We start from the raw sequence: 20127 nt of genomic DNA, 5'->3' as shown, positions 1-20127 counted from the left end.
ACATCTAACAAAAGCAAAACAATCTAAAAGTCAAAAGCTTCAGAGATAAATCACGGTAGAAAATGCAGAAATTCATGGTTTGTTTCTTTTACTAAACATCGAAAGTGGCCAAGACAAAACTTGATTCGAGTGCGTAAGAACTTTTGGACAATTACAAGAGGATCGTTTGCAGTTGATGACACCAGAAAAACCTGTCTTCCCCCCCCCTCCCTCCCTCCCCCTTTGCAGAGTTCAAAAGTTCCAACCGTGGCCGGAAAAATACAGCTTCCGTGATATATCGAGTCAAACCGGGTCGGGCGAGACGCGTTTTCCTCAAAATTCTGATATGTCAAAGCCACGTCGGCGAGTCCCCCAAAAGTGTCACTTATAACGGCATCTCTGTACAGCCAACAGTTCCGTTCCACCGGAATCGTATTGAAAGTGTCAGAAGTCCTGGTAAAAATCCGTAGCGGCGGAGAGGGAAGCCGGGGGCAGGAGGCGGGGGGGGCTGGGCTGGTTGTGCGTTGGACAAACACTGAGTAAGCGACGAGATGACGATGGACGGATGAAGCTACTCGTTCGAGAGGTGGACAGAACCAAAAGGAAGGAAAAGACGAGGGGGGGGGGGGACAAAGTGCTGCGCTTGCACTGCTTTTGGTTTCTCGGTTTTGGCTGTCGTTTTGGTGGTCGCCGGGCGAGGGGAGGAGGGAGGGGCGGGTCATGCAGGAGGGAGGAGGAGGGGGGAGCCAGGATGTGGATGGGGCCAAGGGAGGGGGGGAGGGTCCTTTAACTGCCATAATGCATGGTGTTGCTGGGGATGACCATCGGAGAGGCCATGGAGATGGCCGCGCCGCCCATGGTGAACTGGTTGGTGACCGGGTAGTAGTTCCCGCTGCTGCTGGGGCCCGACTGTCCCGTGGTGGCTCCTGGGAAAAGGAAAAAAAACCTTTACAATACTGACAGTGTTGCCCTCTGAAAGTAAGAACATGCACTTATAACCTGATCCCTGTGAACAACTGGGAATGTTGGAAATGCTACGTTTACGAATGAGTTTGAACCACAAATAATAATAAAAAAATTAAAAAAAAGTCATTGTTTGAAAAAAATAAATCTGGTACAGCGGCTTCAAAGGATCACTTAAACAGGAAGAGAAGAACAACTCCTGGTTTGTTCGGCTAAGGACCGACATTATAATAACATGTGATGTAATACTGACCCTGGACGATGCCTGTGCTCATGATGGAGCCCATCCTGGAGTGAGTGTGGTTCACGATGCCTGTGTTCACTGCAGCACAGAGGAGCAGGTCAGAACACAACAGAGCACTCCCAAACACAGTAACGTCACACAGTGTTCTACGGCAGACTGATACTGACATAACAAATGTTAGAAGAAAAAGCGCAGACCCATTCCAGTGCTTTTATTTTGGAATATTAATTAAAGTTCAGTCAGTGGTAAATTCCATGTTGCACATGATACAGAAAGGTACTGGTACCGCCTCTTTTGAAGCCCGAGTGCAGATTTGTACGAATTCAAAAAACAAAACAAAAAACCTTCCAGTATCAGACATCAGCATAACCAGAATAAAAAGATTTAAGTACAAGATTTAAAACTACAGAACAAGATATGTTGAGTTTGTCAAAGTATCATTCAAAATAATTTAGCATTAGACAGGCATTAGCATTAGCCTGGCAGGCATTTGCATTTGCATTAGCCTGGCAGGCATTTGCATTAGCATTAGGCTAGTACATAGAAATAAAAAGTGCCTTTCAAAAGTATGTGAACAATTAGCAAGCCGGCTAATCCAGGAAACTTTTCAACTTTTCAGCCAGTTCAATGTATTTTTCCTATACCCAACAGCATTTAGCTATCAAACATCGCAAAGCTGTTAAACCTAAATGTTAAACATAAACCACGTTTAGGGGATATCAAAGCCTAGTTACAAATCATTACATAATGTACAGATCTGTTAAGATTTGACTTTGTGGCCTCTGAGCTAAATGCTAAAACATATTCAGTCAAGTTTCTGCTTTTTGTTCAGGGGTCAGATACATATATATCATCTTAGCATTAGCATTAGCATGCTCTGCTCTAGCCACTCCCACGGTCAGATTCAAAACAAACAAAAAAGCTTGAACCTGAGCAGTTATGTACAAGTGTGTAAACATGGCTGACCAGGGCCCTATACTACGATACTGGCTTCTGTAGGATAAGTGTGTCTTACCCAAACATGAGTGTCTCTGGATAAAAGTACTATGAAGGCTGAGCTAACCCTGGGTTTCTCTATGAAGCTGAGAGCGCGTTCATGTGCAACAAGCCACATCGCTATGGAGACGGTTCCTCTGAATATAATCTAAACTCTGAACCAAGCCGTGTGTAAAGACCCACTGCTCAAACTACAAAGTTACCTCCCTAACCCTGTAAAACCAGCTTCATAGTATAGGGCCCAGCTGAGTTCAGGCAAAGTAAATGATTCAATACAGTACAATACAATGCAATACACAGTGCTTTAAGTGGCCCAAAAGAGGTGCCGGTACCCTCTTTTTTTGAGTACTGGCCCACTTAAAGCACTGGCAATACAATACATACAATTGGCAGTAAAAACACCACTACTACTGATCCAACAATGGTGCAGGGAGAAGGTAGGAGGGACATTCTGTATGGTTTAGTACAGTAGGGTGAGAATTAGTATCAACATTGACTACACACTGCAACAACAAGCTAACGTTACAATGACTTGAATGTTCAAAACACAGTGGAAAATCATCTACTGTTGTGTATGACTTTAGCGTTAGGAGCTCCTACGTACACACAACATGCAAACTCTGGGATCAAAAACAGAAACCTTCTTGTCGTGAGGCGAGTGTGTTTGTTTTTATTATTAACATCTGTCATAAGTGGGTCTATCCACATGAGACAAAGCAAAAAGAAAAAAGGCATAAAGTTTCTCTGTCAGCACAAAAGAAATGCGGTTACATTATTGTCGCAAAATGGCAAAAGTGGTGACGTGATTGAAAAAAACTGGGCATGATTTTTTAATAATCAGGGAGACGTTACGAGGCACTAGCTGCATTTCTATTTCTATGATTCAATTCAATCAAATGATGGAAACGACAAATTACCCAATTCAACCACTTAACTCAAACATAGCGTAGCAAATAAATAACCCATGTGACTTTTAACGGAGCCTTCCTTTGTACTGGGGACAGAAGTGATTTACAAATAAAATGTCATCGATGTGCCTGACCCCTCAAACGTCGACTCGGTGAAACTGAAGGCCAGGCCTGCCAACTAAAAACCCTGAGATGCAGACGCCTGTCCTTCATTGGAGAACTCATTCTGGGATAGGTTAATATGCTTGTCGTCCAGCATTTCAAGATAAACATGACTGGGGGATTCCACAAGATGTGTGTTTGCTCCGCTGCTGTACACAAGGCTGCAGATGCCCAAAGACACTAATTAAAATTAATAGGAGATCGCTTTGAGGCTAGCCCCCTTTTTCCTGTGCAATAAATGCATAAAGTGATAGTCTGCGAGTTTGAATGTTTTACAAATGTAGTAGATTGTGTGTAATTGACCGCCTGGGTCTGCAATTTGATGTAACATTAGTAAGATTCAAAAACCTTTTTTTATAAAGATCCTCCCTTTTCTGATTTCAGAAACTAGAATCCGAATCCCAGGTGTCATCACTTTGACCAATGAGACGAGGTTTCATGTGAATCAGGAGGGGCTTTCGAAATCTTTTGAATCCCTCTCCCCGTTTTGCGAAGGAGGAGGAGAAGGAGGAAGGAAGACGAAAGAAGGAAGGAGGAAGAAGAAGACGAAAGAAGAAGGAAGAAGAAAGAAGAAGGAAGAAGGAAAGAAGAAAGAAGGAAGAAGAGAGGAGAAAGAAGGAGGAAGAAGGAAAGAAGGAAGAAGGAAAGAAGAAGAAAGAAGGAAGAAGAGAGGAGAAAGAAGGAGGAAGAAGGAAAGAAGAAGGAAGAAGAAAGAAGAAGGAAGAAGGAAAGAAGAAGAAAGAAGGAAGAAGAGAGGAGAAAGAAGGAGGAAGAAGGAAAGAAGAAGGAAGAAGAAAGAAGAAGGAAGAAGGAAAGAAGAAGAAAGAAGGAAGAAGAGAGGAGAAAGAAGGAGGAAGAAGAAAGAAGAAGGAAGAAGGAAAGAAGAAGAAAGAAGGAGGAAGAAGGAAAGAAGAAGGAAGAAAAAAAGAAGGAAGAAGAAAGAAGGAAAGAAGAAGGAAGGAGGAAGAAGGAAAGAAGGAAGAAGAAGACGAAAGAAGAAGACAGAAGAAGGAAGAAAGAAGGAAGAAGAAAGAAGGAAGAAGAAGAAAGAAGGAGAAAGAAGAAGGAAGGAGGAAGAAGAAAGAAGAAAAGAAAAATAAAGAAGGAAAAAGATAAAGGAAAGAAGCAGGAAGAAAGAAAGAAGAAGGAAGAAATAAGGAAGAAGAAGAAAGAAGAAAAAAAGAAGAAGAAGAAAGAAGAAACCACGTCAGGAGGGGACGTGGTTGGGTCTTGATAGCTTACTTTTGAAATCAGTCTTCCTCATTTTGCAATCCTACAGGCCATCACTTTAATCAAGCAATTGTTTTAGTCCTAAAGTGACAACAAACACCTCGAAAGTGGAGATTTCACGGCCGTATGGTGTAAAACAAAGACTGACCAAATAAAGTCTGCTCAGAGGATATTTACTTTGAAAACCTGGGTGTCGCACGTGTCCCCCTTCCTGCGTCAAGTCAAATTTCAACCCACAGTGAACGGGCGTTTTTGCAGTGTGTAGGACGGGACTACAGGCGGCATGCGTGGGAGTGTTTGCGCGGCGTTTGGTGGGTGTGGACATAACTGTTTTCGGGCTGCACTGCGGGCTTTCTCTGGGCCTCTCCTACTTGCTCCCCACCACACCATGTGCCCTGAGCGGGAGTGAAGCCAGGGGGAGTGCAGTTCGTACCCAGCGGGATGAGGTTGTTGTGGGAGGCGGGCGTGCCACTGCCGATCACCGTGCTCAGGTCATACGCTGTGGGCATCCCTGGGGGAGAGAGAGAGATTCACACGGCGGTTAAGAGCGAGGCGGGGCAGACTACATGTTGGAAAAGTCATGTGTTTTGTGCTGAGCTAGCTTATTAGTTTTGGCAAGAAGAAAAGGCTACATCTGGGCTATATACACTTCTTTGCTGACAATGTTTAGTAAAAGCCAAGCTATGTGGCACTGAGTGTTTGCAGAAAGAAATAACGATATAACTGGGGCGCTGGTTGGCTGAGTGGGTAGACCTTCGTGTGCGCTACAGCCCGGGAACATGTATTTTATGTAGGCTGCGATAGGCCAATGTCATGTGTGGACCAATCACAACACAGCTCTTGAATGCCTCCATTTTGTTTTCCGACAGGTCTGGGTGCGTATGAAGAATATGATATGTAATGCAATATAGGGGATAAAAAATAAAAAAAAATGTGAAAAATTGTGATACACTGATTGTTATAGTCTGTGGGGACAATAAGTTTAAACAGTAAATAATAAGTAAACATAGTCCTTGGTAGTCATTGTATATAAGATACCGCTATTTACTATATAATTGTTTTTTCTATTGCCTATTGCAGTGGTTCTCAACCTTTTAGAGCCGCGACCCCCATTATAGCAGTTAATTAGGATCGTGACCCCCACCCGGGTCAGACCATGGGGAAAAACAGGGACATTAACCCCTTAACTCCCACCTGAACCGAGCACATTTTCTCCAGTTTGGCTTTACCCCGGTCCAAAAGCTTCTGTGAAAATAGCGACAGAACTGAGACGAAAACAATGATGGAAACGTGACAAAAAAGTGAGAAAACATTGACAAAAAAGTGCCGAAAAATGTATGAAAAAATGGCAAAAATGTCACAAGAAATTGACCCAAAAATTGACAAAAAAATGTGACAAAATATGACAAAAATGTGATGAAAAAATGACAAAAAAATGACAAAAATTTGATAAAAAATTGACGAAAAAATGTGACAAAATGTGACACAAAAATTACAAAAAATTAATAAAAATTTGACAAAAAAATGACAAAAAATTGACAAAAATGTGACAAAAAATGACAAAAAAAATGATGAAAAAGCTACATTAATGAGTTGAATACCCAACAAAAAAAATGATGGTAAAAAATCTGATGACGTGAGGAAAAAACAATGGCTAAAACAAAAATTTTAAATATTAAATTTTGAACAAATAATGGCACCCTGGTAAAATAGCATGTATGCTACGACACCATAATAATATTAAAATATATATTTTATCTATATGCTCTGGCGACCCCCCAAATTTGTCTCGCGACCCCCTAGTGGGTCCCGACCCCCAGGTTGAGAAGCACTGGCCTATTGTGTGAGTGTTTCTAAGAGCTGAATGTAAAAAGTAAATGTCTCCATTGTGAGATCAATAAAGGCTATCTTATCTTAAAGATGCATTATGCAACTTTTTATGGAAAAAATAATAAAATAAAACATACTTTATATGAGTACGTATTTGACGTCTGCATGAGTGGTCAGCATGGTGCCTTCACTGTCGCTCACGGTGATCTCTACAACGCTCCAGGATCAATTGTTTTGTAGGTTTTCTGGTGAGAGGCTCCGTCAGCAGAGAAAACCTCCTAGAGACCACCGTGATGGAAAGTAAAGGCGCCATGCTGACCACTCATACAGACGTTGAGTCACGACTAGGTCAAATACGCAGAAATAAAAATAAAAGTTGCATAATGTGCCTTTAATACTTCAGAACCTGAATGCGTTTAAACAGAATGCACAGTGTATGTCAGCTTACATGTCCACTACTGACTGGAGAAACTATAGTGATATATAAAATAAAGTCATTTAGTTTTTGAATGCTCATGTTCAAACAGGTGCACAAAGTGAGAGAAAAAAAGCATGTCGTGTCTTGAATATTGCAATAACAGCATTGCAAAAATCATTTCAACACAGTTCGTCCGTTGAATTTACTGTGAGTTTTTGTTTTAGGCTGTGTTGGCAAATGAATGTGTAAATCCCAGTCAGATTTATGGCTTCTTGCGATGTGAATACTGTGCGACGCAACACTTTAATAACAATAACTTTGTGATCAGCTGTGCAGCCCGATTTCACGTTTCAAGGGACTAAAAAGAATAAAAGCTTTGGTTGTTTTGTTATCAGCTTTCACAGCCAAATTCATGTCAGCCCTAATCTGTGTGTCGGCTCTCAGTCGCTCAGGTGCACGGTGTTGGGCTGTGGTTTCTTCATCAGTTACATTTTAAGGCGAGACGCTGCAGCTCAACAGGAAACATAAATACAACTGGAGATATCAAGATGAAACTTTGGATTTTCTCATTTTGGCCTCGTTTTTCGGGTCCAAAACTCGACAGATCAAGCAGGAATTACACATTATTCTGATAAAAAAATAATAATAATTAAAATAGTTTAGAATCTGTAGTGACTACTAAAGTGTAGATGTTGTAGCAAGAGGAAAACCTGACTCAAAGTTATTGTTCTTCTCACAAAGGAAAAACAATACATGGGAAAGACAAGGGTCCCCCACGATGTTACACTGATTTCCTAAAAAAACGTAAGCAGGCGAGGAAAAGTCATTAAAACAAAGCATCGTAAAGAGTTTGCTCTGTTTTTACCCGACATTAAACTAAAGCTGTTGCGGGAGAGCACTAGTGACAAAGCTCAACAATATGACTGTTTCCAGCTGCAGCGCGTGGCCTAAGGGTGCCTCCCGAGTCCTGCCTGAAGTGTCCACTGCCCCGTGTGAGTCCGTGTGTGTCCAGACCTGATGGAGCCATGCCCTGGCTCATGTTGTAGGCTGCTCCTGTGTTCCACATGTTCTCTGAGGGGGAGGTGTAGTGTGAGCCTGGAGGGGGGTTAGGGGTGGTGCCCGTGTACCTGCACACACGCAGCACATCAGCGGGGGTCCTCTACCACATATGCCACGGTACATACGAGCGTGTGCGTGTGCGGCAGTGGGACTGACCTGAAGAAGGGGTTCTTGAGGTCCAGCAGGTTACTGGACTTGGAGCCCGTCTGGTCCACCTGGGCCACAATACTGATGTCGTAGCTTTGTCTGTGGAGATGACACACTTTTTAAGACTTACTCTCGATTAGGGGTGGGCACTGTTTAAAATAACCAGGGGGGTGTCAGGAGGGGGGGATTCAGGTCCTATGGGTATGGAAAAAACAATGTGTATACCAAGTTTTGATGCCTGTGGGCCCTGAAAATTAGCACTAAGCAAAGCTGTTGGTCCAGTTCAAATAAATGATGAACACTAATGTTTTTTTGAATAGAATTTACTTTTATGGAAGACAAGAACTTCACAATCACATTAGAATCACATGAGGGCTGGCCTCTCTCCTCCTGGCCAAACAGAGGAGAGACAGTCTGTTCACGTCATATCACGTTAGCATACCGGCAGCACGCTTTAGCCCTCATCTGACACGGTTGCGCCCGGTTTAAACGCAGTTAAAGAAGGTTAGCTTGGCACCGTGCCCCGTGGGTTGTGCCGGAAAAAGCAGCAATAGGCAAGAAACAGTATAATTCCATTACAGGCATCGTGAACCAATAACCGGGGGGGAAAAGATCGCCTGTAATAAGGCCTTAAGTGTCATTAAAAAACTTTCAATGCGATTCCAACACATTTCATTCAAAAACCTTTAAGGCCATGTGGAAACCCGATTATGTTGGATTGTACTTTTATGTTTCAATAACAATTTTCAGTCAATGTATGTCACTAGTTTCAAGTTTTCTCATCCTGTCAGATAAAAATCAAAAGCAGTACTGATCTTGGCCACTAGATGGGAGTGCAAGACCGTGCTTCACCCATTAACTTTGCTTTAAACTGGTCCTGATGAGCGGCCCTCACAGATCAACACAAGACACACATTTCACACCATTTCAGTGTCGCAAAGTTAGTTCAACTGTAGAATGACTGTACAATGAACAAACCACACGCATTTCAGGACGTGTTTGTAGAGTTCTGAACGAGTGTTAACAGGTTTTACGCAGAATACGAGAGTCTCAGAAACATGGGGTGGGACCTGATATTAACAGTCTGTCATTAATCCTCATTTCAAACGTTCCAATACCATATTTTCCCAGTCTGATCCAATCCAATAACCTCGATGCTGTTTTAAGTTCCTGTTCCACTCTAAAGACTAAGTGAAGGCATCAAAGAGACCGCACACTTTCTGTGTGATCATTTCCAGTCAGTATTTGATCCTCTGTAAAAGACAAACGCCGCGGTGGGGGCTAGCGTAGCCGTGTTGGCAGGTTCTGGCTCGTTTTAAGGCTGGGAAACAGCTGCAAGACAACTTTTTAGGTGGTACTTGGCATGAAAACAACTTATTAACATGTTTGTGCAGGCTCAAAGGAGCAGCAGGGCTTTGTTAAAGGCCCTATAACTCCTGCTCTTTTTCCCTTTTGTAGGGTTAATCCTGTATGCCCCATTGAATATATTGTAAAAATAGGAATGAAGAAGAAAAATAAGACTTTGTCTTATTTTTCTTACCTTTTATCATCAGATTTTGACTCTAGCTTGTGTGTTAACCAGTCAACCACTCTTAAAGTGCTAGTTTGAAAGTCTAAATGTATTACAAATTTCATGAAATGTGCAAAAGTGACCACCTGGTCATGTATTACGATGTAAAATGAGTAATTCTCCAATGAACCAGCCTGTCAGGTCCAATCAGGAGGGAGGAGGTGGAGTTTGATCGTTGACTTTTGAAAATGTGGTTCCTGCTCTCATCTTGCAAACTAAACTTACTGCTCTGATGAGGCCAAATGGATCAGGTACGTCTCGCTCTGTCCTGTCTTTTCCTTCCTGCTGCTGCAGTGAAACTTTCCTCTTCATGAGCTGATTAAAGTGCATTACTCTTCACTTTGGGTATCAGCCTCAGTACATTTAACCATGAGGGAGAGGAGGGACCACCGCATAACATCGGGCAAGTGTGCACGTACGTGCACGCGTGTCTGTGCATTGACACGTTGATGCCCGTTGTCATGGGAATAAGTTTGTGTGGAAACGGCCCAAGAAGGGCTTTCTGGCTAAAGGGGAGGAATTTGATTCACTTTCATAATTCACTCTATCACTACTCACTTGCAGACTATCACTTTAATCAATCCAGTCCGGTCGACGATGCTTTAAAGTCTCGGCTATGAACCTCCCTAAATAACCGCTGCGATTTGCTAACTGCCACCATTCACATTACAATTGATCCTGGAGCCGTCAGATTTCCCGTCAGACTTCAGCATGTCCTGTGTCCTGTGTTGTTGGCGTAGTACCTCTTGTTGGCCACCAGCATGGCGGTCCCCGACAGCGTGTCCCCGGCCTTGGTGAAGAGGGGCGACTGCAGCAGACAGCGGACCTGGTACCAGTGGGTGAGCGGCTCTGTGGGCGCCGTGGACAGCCAGATGGTCATTCTGCGGCGGCAAACAAACAAGACTGATATTCTCCACAATCACAAGCTTCTTATTTAGGGGACGCAACATGCTTTGGTCTGGAGACAGAATGTTTTTCTAGTTAGAACGTTCCCTCGTCAAAAACATACTTGATATTTCACTTTATTCAGTCAGTTTGTTCTAGATATAAACTCCAGTGTGCAGCTTTTCCCATAATTGAGTGATTCATGGTGCCAAATCTTAAAACTGTATATGACACATTAGACAGAATTTTTGTGCTGAAACATTTTTTTGTGATGTTTATCGTTTCACTTCCTTATTTCTTATTTACACTGACAGAAAGTGACAAACGGAGGTAAACCATTTTAAACAGTTGCGGTGCCAACCGTGTTAATTTAATGACAAAAGGGGGGGTTAGAATCCTATGGAACTTCACCTCCATCTGTGTGGACTGAGGAGCTCGTGTTCATTGTGCCCAGTTGGTTTGTGTTGAGGTGCTTCTTATGATGTCATTAAATAAAATCACTGATTAGCACGTAGCTGAGCTAACCGTTTTGGCATTAGCATCTCAAAAGCTGAACTTTGGTTTGTTCATTTTCTTTTTGCTAGCACTAAAGCAGTACTAAGTAACAACCCCTAGAGGCCATAAGTGTCACTGCAGGTGTCATTACGATTTTTTACTCATTAATTGTCGTGAGAGTAAATCCTACGCTGACAGGAAAGACAAAGGGACAGAGGGATATTGTTCATCCAATTACACAATGGAAATCATTTTTTCATCTCAAACTTGGCTGTAAATACTGTTTAAGTGGAGCTAGCCCGCAGTTAGCTTTGCCCGTTAGCATGTTAGCTTTTTCTGTGTGATTCTAATATTGTGTATTGGTGACTCCGACCTGGAGGCAGCGAAGTTGCAATTGCAGATTTCTGGCCAGAGACACCAGGGGGAGATTAAAGACCCCCCAATCTTTGCAGAAACACTTGTATTACCCCCAGGGGGACTACGAAGGATTTATTAAGGTAAACTTAATAAAGCTAGTACTGCTGGGCATTTCTCTTGCAAATGTGTAACCCCGAAGGACGACGGTTCACACAGAGTTTAAAACTCTAAAATAAAGCTCACATTAGACAATAAAAGAACAAATCGCCCGATTTCAACATTTCCCGACTTCCCCAGTTGAGCAAATGTGCATTTTACAAATGGGAAGAGCATTTCCCCAGTTCCAGTTCACAAACCTAAATAAAATAAAAAAATAAAAATCACTTTCCTTCATTCATTTGCTGCTTCACTGAAATAAAATTTTACTACTTACAACAGATGCTATCCATCTATAAAAGTCATAATTACAAAATTATTCAAACCGGTCACCTGCCTTTTGAATTTAAAATACAGTTTTATTTTATTTTTTCACAATTAATTAATATTTTTACCCCAATGTCCTGGTAGCAGCATTTTACGCTACATTTTATTGGATAAAAACATGGTACAAATCTGAACCCATTTCAGTTTTGTGCAAAACTACAAAAATGTTAAAAAATGTTTTTGAACCAAAAGACACCCATTTTCCAAACGTGAGTGTGGGCCTTTATTACGCTCTTCGTCAAAGATCAGCAGCACCACTGACTTTCAATATTTTGTTTTTATTTTCCTCCCTGATAGCACAGTTAGAGGCTAAACACTTTTCCATTTCGAAACTTAGCATCATGTTCTTCAAAGCTCTGACCGGTCGTACTTACACTGAGCCCATGAACGCCACGTCGAACCAGAAGGCCAGGCCGTGCACCAGGCCCGAGTGCATCATGTGGAACTTAAAGGGAATCTCTATCCTGCGGGGAAAAGAAACAGGAACATTGTCAATCACAAAGGAGAAGTGGAACGGACGCCGTTAGAGCCGAGCGTCTCCAAACCTGTACAGGTCGTCCTCTTTGGTCTCCAGAAAGTTGACCGTGTGCTTGACTGATTTGGCCATCAGAATACGGATGTCGAACGTGTCCTGTGGGAGAGAGGCAGGTGCAATTTAGTGCCTAGTTTGTCCCGTCTTGTTCTGACACAAATTGATGAAAAATTTATATTTTTTACATTTTATATTGAAATGGTTTACTAAAAAAAGAAAGCGCAAAAATATAGTTACGCCTCAGTGTCCCAGACATTAATGTTAATTTTTTAAATTGAATTTTAACACAAGACTTTTTTCAGTTTAAGTCTAAATGTACATGTATTTTTTGTTTGTAGTCTATAATTAATTGAAATCACTGTAAATTAGGGGTGTAACGATTCATCCGTTTAATCGATGTATCCATATGTTATGTCTTCGATCCGCTACATCGATCGACGCTCGGCTAGTTTGCATCGATCCTGGCCACACATTGATGTACATCGCTTTTAATTAATAATGATCGATTTGTATCGATATATGGGTCTTAAGGTTAAAGGTATCCCACCAGCACTGGCTCTAACTGAAAATAAACTGAAGATTATGCTGTAGCTAAAATATATATACAGCTCTTTATCTTAGCTGTTTAATGCACTTTTGTGAGTGTATTTTGTCCACTGTTGTTTGATTCAACAATCAGCAAATCTGAAGTGAATTTTTAAATAAAATCCAGAGCAAATGTCTTCTGTTGTATTTATGTTCAGATACTTGTAGTAATTATTGCTTAATTAGCTGAAAATCCAATGTTAAAAGAATCGAATATCGTATCGAAAATCCACTGTATCGCTCGAACCGTATCGGTCTAAAAAAAAAGATATCGTTTTATATCGAATCTTTGGCCTCAAATCGATACGCATCGTATCGGTCTAAAAATGTATCATTACACCCCTACTGTACATTAAAAAATATATATTTTAACCCCCACCCGAACTGAGCACATTTTCTCTAGTTTGGCTTCTTGAAGATTTAGGAAAAAAGTTACTTGAATAAAGTGTCAAAATAACAACAAAAACGAGTATAAAAACGCAACCAAAATGTGACCATTCATTGAAACAGCTGCTCCGCAAAGGGGAGCAAGGGGAGGGGCTGACGGGGAGATTGTTTTCCAACGGCGCATTATATATACTAAGTTGCGGTTAGAATTACAATACATTTAAAGCTTAAAAGGATATTTAAAGCCACACTGTGTAGCGTTTCACCAATGAAAAGAATAGAATACACTTCTAGCATTAGATGTTGCTGTTTGCCCAACATTAGTTTCAAATACATTTAGCAGAGCATGAGGAGCATGTTTGTCAATGTTTGGTTTTATTTACTTTTCTGAAAGCATTGTTGGTCATAGAACAGGAATGTTCCGCAGTGTGGCTTTAAGATGTGCAGAAGTGTAATGTAAGGATGACGTACTACTATTGGCTGTCGGAAGTACTCATCGACCGCTGCTCCTCTAAGTGCGGAGAGGTCTACGCCGTGGAAGGACGGCTGGTACCTGGAACACAAACACACATGTAAAGGCTCTGCGTTGACATACAGATGTGTGATCTTTTCAGATATAGCAACTAAAAGAGGCACAGTCATGGGTTTCCTCACCAGAAGTTGGCCTTGGTGAACTGCTCCATGTAGAGCTGCTCGTCTGTGAAGGGGGCCAGGTGCACGTCTCCGATGGTGGGGAACATTTTACCTGGAACACACACACCGCTCCTGGTTAGCTGGGGACAGTCTTCAGCTACAGTTCTTAAGCCTTTAGCTCCGCTCTGGTGAAGATTTGGCTTTGTGACATGTAAAATCAATATGAATAACTTTGAAACAACCTGCATCTGTTACAGAAGTATTCTGTGCCAAATGTGATCATAAAGTAGGGGTCAGACTGTATACAATGATATTGCCATTAGCGGTGAAAAGAAGGCACGATGAGTCATAATCGGGACCATCACATGAAGCTGATCACAAAACACAACGCAGTGGTCTTCAATAAATCTGTTTTTTACTGACATTTCATGAAAAATAAGATACTTCAGCTGCCAAAAATTGAGAAAAAAGTAACAAAACCGATAATTACTTTACTAAGTATCGTTTTGCAGTTGACACACACCTGATCTTAGCATTGGGCTTATTTCAATGGAATTTTCGGTCCTAAATTCTTCTTTTTTGCTCATGTTATGGTGCTAAACAACTAGAAAATAGACTGTGAGGCTCTTTATTGTCCTCAATAGTGTACACAAGGGAAATGGAATTGGAAACGGTCTCTGTGGTCCTAAAGAGGATAAGACACTCCCCACTGCTGTTTTAAGGGGAGAGACTGGAGGTAAGTCATTACTAGCCTTTTTTATTGACCTTCACAAATGAAGCGCAAGTTACATTTAACACATCGAGTGCCAACAATGTAAAACCTCGTTTTTGCTTTTTTTTTTTCATTTGAAAACGAGACACTCTAATACACCTCATGTGTGATTTTAGTAGCTCTGTGATGAACAGAACTGAAATAGATCTGGACACACATACATTATTTTGATCAAAACTAACTGTGTCCAATGCTATAACACAGAATATGCTGTGGTGCTACAAATATCATGAAAAATTGTCTGGATTGTTGGCACTAAACAGCTAAACCCCCAAAACAGTGTAATGTGTTAAGCCAGAGTTCAAAAAATCTTTTTATCTCATATGTGTGGATGGTGCAGACCGTTTGGTTTGAGGAACTTCTTGGCGTGCAGGTAGCTCTCCAGCATGCGCTCGTTGAACAGCATGTAGCCCATGGGCTCAGAGATGATGATGTCCACCTGCTCAGGCAGCGTCACCTCCTCCACTTTCCCCGGGATCACCACCACCCGCTCCGACAGGCGGTTACTGTTCACCAGGACCTGAGCGAGGAGACAGCAGTCAGCCCACAGCTCCAATACATGACTTTAGGAATGATTTGGTCCTTTCATACACTTATAGGGACAAAGGTTTCTGTCTTCCTCAGAGCACATCATGTAAGATGATGTAAAAAGCTAATGGATCCTGTGCATGAGTGTGTGCTCCATGCCGTACAGACCTCTGCGTGCTGGGCCATGGTGCTGGCCTCCACAGCGTACACCTTCCTGGCTCCGGCCTGAGCCGCGAAGAAGGACAGGATCCCCGAGCCACAGCCCACATCCAGCACCACCTGTGGGGACAGCACAACTCACATTCAAAACAGACGACCCTGCATTTACTACATCGAGTCAAAAGAGCCACAAAGTGAATTATGGGCAGTCAGGAACCAAAATCAGAAAATCTACAATTCACAAAATCCAAAATACTAACTTTAAAATAGAAAAATAATCAAACTATTCAATTTTTAATGCTACAAATATGTTCTCAGCTTGCACGCCCGCGCCTGCTCACGAAGGGCCTGGAAAAGTGTTCCACCAGACGCCGCCTGTTGCCCATATATAGAGTCGGCTTGGGTCGGGTCACAAACTTTTTGACGACGCACGTACATGCATTGTATTGTCTCACATCTAATTGTAACATTTTTACAGCAGATTTTTTGACACAAATATGAGGTGGATTTTCAGAAAACAAGTTGGGTTTTGCATCTTTCATGGGGCCCGCAATGTCTCCTGTTTTCACGGTACGTCCCGTCTGCCCCTCCTCCTGCCTCGAGGGATTATTAATTATCAATTAATAATGCTAAACAAATGTGCTAGACAAATGTCTGAAAAAGTCATGCGTTAGCAACATTGCTAACGTATTTAGCTCCGCCCCTCTCTGGAGCCTAAATATCCAGGATACTGTAGTTGCTCATGTAAACAAGGATTATTGTCATAACCAGGATATGTCGACTAACCAGGTTCCTCTGGCACATGTAAACACACTCATTGATGCTTTTAATATTTTCACCATATTATGCTCAAATATAAGCTTAAAATAAGTAAACAAGGGATTTGAGTTTCCCGATTTCTCAGTGACATAAAACACCATATCCAAAAAACTGCCTTAACCGGAATATTACTAATACCCGGGAGCTTGGAGCCTTTTACCTTGTCTTTGAAGTCTGTGTGGTTCTGGAGGATGGCTCGCTGGTACGTCCCTGTCCGAACGTAGTCCTGCATCATGTTCTGTTGCTGGGAGAGGTAGCCATAAAACTGCACACACACACACAGCAAATACACTCAGAGAATGCTCGGCCACTAGAAACACTTTAAAAAATAAGTCATGTTAAATAATCCCTGTTAAATATGCTTAAAGACTGCTAACAGCGGCAGTTTGAAAACTCGCTCAGGATGCTCGGCAGCCGCTGAGCGTCATAACGGCTGAGAAAGATTCCTTGCTTCCTTTGCAGTGCTGTCATTAAGCTTTTACAGCACTCTGACTCTGGCAGAATCGAATCCAACAACTGTGAAAATGAGTCGTACCAACTAAATTGAAAAAGAAATGTTTGCTTTACATAAATAGGCCATACTTGTCTATAAGCCGTAGCTGAGTGTCCATGTTGTTACAAAGCGGCTTCTGCACACTGAAAATACTGGACTTTCCTCTCCCTTTGATGAAAACGTGTTAAGAACTTAAAAGTTAATCAATTCAATGATATTATTCTGTGCAGTCAAGCTGCCGGCTCTTCTCGGGAGTGTGGCTGCGTTTAGAGCCGCCCTCCTCGGCCTGTCTGCGCAGACGGCTGCTCTGTGTGTGGCAGAGGTGGGTCTGTGGTGAATCGCTGGAGGCTGACTTTGTCCTTCCATAGTATTTTAGCGGTGAGACAATTAGATTCATTTTGCACCCACGTTACAGGCGTGGGAGGGCATCCTGTGCGCCCGCCCTGGTGTGCAGTAAACACTGCAGACAGAGCGAGAGTCAGAGCCTGGAGCCGAAGACAGCGACAGGGTTTGCACCTGTCTGAGTGCATATGAGTGGGGTAAGATCAGATAAGACTTCCTTGATCTCACAATGGATACATTCACTTGTTACTTCAGCTCTCATGAAACAGGTGTAATAAAGACGTCTGAAAGGGACCGCCTGAGCTCTCCATCGTCTCCACTACTTTATTTATCTTTATTATCACCGTCTTCCACTTGGTTGGTTAGAAAATGCAATATTAACTAAAAAATATCCAGAATTTCCACATCTTGGTTCACGTCCTGCTCCTCCTTTGCTGCGCAGCTGTTTCACTAAAGAGAAGGACGAGTAAATAAACAGACCACTGCTGTGAGAATGAGGGGTGAGGAGACTGTTAAGTAGGACTTCAGGAGCAGGTACATATCAATGTTATCTAGGCTATTAATAAACTAATGGACAAACATTACACAAGAGTCACAGGACTTTTCTAAACTACATTATGCAACCTAAAGTCTATCCTGTAGCCAAGCATATTCAAAGGGATTTGATCTTTACAACTTGTGCATAACCAATGTGTTAGTTCCACCACTCTTTAACAGCATTTCATACGCGAAAATATGAATCCAATATTTGGAATCGAAACCCGATATTGTATTTTTACCAGAATCGGAGCGGTGCGTCCTTATTTAAAACAGGTGTGGAAACTATTCATCCATCCAGTTTCTTCCGCTTTATTCAGGGCCAGGGCAGCAGTCTCAGCAGAGATGCCCACACTTCTCGATCCACACACACCTCCCCCAGCTGTTCTGGGGGGACCCCGAGGCCACACCAGGCCAGCTCGGAGTGTCCTGGGTCTTCCACGAGGCCTTGTCCCACTAGGACATGCCTGGAACACCTCCCGCGATCTTGTCCTTTCGGTCATTACCCAAATCTCATGATCATAGGTGAGGGTGGGAACGTAGATCGATCGGTAAATCGAGAGCTTTGCCCCCGACTCCGCTCCCTCTTCTATTCAAACTCTTCAATTGGACTAAATTAGGCCTAAACTGGATGTCTAAAGCAGAAATAAAATCACTTTTTTTTTTAAACGCCGCAGTTGTGCAATAGGTAAGACAAAATACTATGAAGGAATATTATGAAATGTATTTTTATTGTTATTTTGTGAGGCACTTTGTCTGTGAAAGCTGCTGCTATATAAATAAACATGACTTTTCTTTCGTACTTTCTTACTTTAATCTATTGCTAAACGGCTAACTGACCTCGCTGAACCAGATCCGAGCGTTGTGTAGTCATACAGCGGAGATGAAAATGAACCGAGCTACTGAAACTTGATAACGGCTTCGTGGAACTGGTCCCAGGTTAATCATTCATTTCCACACGTTGCTGCAAAACGCTGCTTCAGATACGTTTCCTCGTGGTATCGCGGGCTAACAAAGTAACAACTGTTCAACACATGAGCTCGGCACGCGCTCCCTCAGTGTGGAGTATTTCTGTGCTCGCGACAGATGGGACTCTGCGCTCTCATGCTAATGCAGTTTAAAAAAAGAAAGGCGAGTGGGACCGGCTCCATTGAAACGGTGCTGTGACACAAAACAAACGCACCCCAGTCAATGACACGGTAGTGCAGGGTGGGTTTACTCAGCAGATGGACTTGGAAAGGTTCTACACAAACTAATGCGGTCTACAATGGCTCTGATCTTACTCCTGTATAATCTGTCCTGTTTGCCTAATATCACTACAGAGCAGCAGCGTCAAATACTGTACTTTTCAGTTGAATCAAGGGTCCAGGGCCAAACTGTAAAACATTTGAAGTTAAATTCAGGTTTCAATACTTCCTAGAGTTATCCAAAACCATAACTATATAACGGTTTTACACACACTGTGTTCCAGGCAGAACCAGTGCCATGTCCAAAGCACTGCTTTTGATGGACCTAGAACAGGGTTAGGCAAGTTTGCTCGGTGAAGGGCCGGTTTTCTTCATCATCAAAAGACCAAGAGCCGAACCCTCCAGCTGAAGCCATTGAAGTAAAGCATCACTTTCTACATATGCCAGGGTTTTACATCATATACACTGGAAGAATGTCCAGCGTAAATGAGATAAATGACTTAAAATCGCTTGAATTAAGGTTTTTGAACTAATCTAAGATCAGATAAAAACACCAATGCCAATTGAACAAATAGAAATCCCACTAGAAATCAAACAAATTAACTTTCACTGTAAACTGTATTTTTCACTTGAAATTATACAAATAATCTGAATTAAGAAAAAACGTGTACTTGTTCCATTGTCAAGAATAGATTTTATCTGCTTTAAGACCAGACCAAAAACACTCAGTCTTTAGATTTAATGCCTTAAGTCAAGTATTCTTAGAGTATTCTTTTAGGATTATGGCCTAAAGGGTGCTCTGCTAAGATATTTTAAGGAATTTACAGTATTTTGAACATTTCTGGAGTACTTTAACAGGCATTTGATCTCTGATTTGGGTCATAGTATTTCTCAAAATCATCTCGAGGGCCAGAGTTTGATTATGGAGGCCCGGTTTTGGCCCCCGGGCCTGACGTTGCCTACCCCTGACCTAGAACATGACTTTTGGCCATGTTTGGTTAAACACAAAGTTCACTTAGCGACTGAACCAATTGTAAAAGCTTAAAAAGTCATTCACCCCAATGCTGATTTGGCCACCTCTACAAACTCCCTTTTTTTTTTTTTTTTTTAAAGTGGGAATTTGGTCACCCTAGCAAAAATAGCACCGCCATCTGAATTCATTCTCATGGCTTTACGTTTATCAAAAAATATATATGTTTTTGTATACATTTTAGTTTACCTTTCATTTATGTTAAAATCCCCCCCTGGAACCACCACCATAACGTGGTGGAGGGGTTTGAGTGCCCGAATGAGGGGCTTCGTGCCCCTGGTAGGGTCTCCCAGGGCAAACAGGTCCTGGGTGACGGGTCAGACAAAGAGCGGTTCAGAAGACCCTTATGAGAGACCGACAGGCCTGGTTAAATTGTGAGGCCGTCCTTCTGTGGACC

At 42.2% G+C, this 20127-nt stretch overlaps 1 protein-coding gene across 2 annotated transcripts in view; it reads right to left on the bottom strand.

Annotated features, from left to right (window-relative positions):
- Positions 1-737: 737 nt before the first annotated feature.
- Positions 738-20127, bottom strand: part of carm1 (coactivator-associated arginine methyltransferase 1) — a 29892-nt gene continuing 10502 nt past the window's right edge. The window contains exons 4-16 of one of the 2 annotated variants that reach the window (XM_079565329.1): positions 16302-16406; positions 15332-15442; positions 14978-15155; positions 13885-13975; positions 13702-13783; positions 12272-12357; positions 12101-12190; positions 10250-10387; positions 7946-8035; positions 7745-7857; positions 4916-4993; positions 1196-1264; positions 738-905 (exon numbers count right to left, since the gene is read on the bottom strand). In XM_079565329.1, coding sequence (XP_079421455.1) covers positions 766-905; positions 1196-1264; positions 4916-4993; positions 7745-7857; positions 7946-8035; positions 10250-10387; positions 12101-12190; positions 12272-12357; positions 13702-13783; positions 13885-13975; positions 14978-15155; positions 15332-15442; positions 16302-16406 — 1371 coding nt within the window. In that variant the 3' untranslated portion in view covers positions 738-765. Of the gene's footprint in view, positions 906-1195; positions 1265-4810; positions 4994-7744; positions 7858-7945; positions 8036-10249; positions 10388-12100; positions 12191-12271; positions 12358-13701; positions 13784-13884; positions 13976-14977; positions 15156-15331; positions 15443-16301; positions 16407-20127 lie in introns of both variants that reach the window. The other variant, XM_079565328.1, reaches the window with a different exon arrangement.

This window comes from Gobius niger (assembly GCF_951799975.1).
Source record: "Gobius niger genome assembly, chromosome: 10".
NCBI lineage: Eukaryota > Metazoa > Chordata > Actinopteri > Gobiiformes > Gobiidae > Gobius > Gobius niger.
Note: the sequence above shows the minus strand (reverse complement) of the source record. Positions and strands in the feature narration are given on the sequence as shown.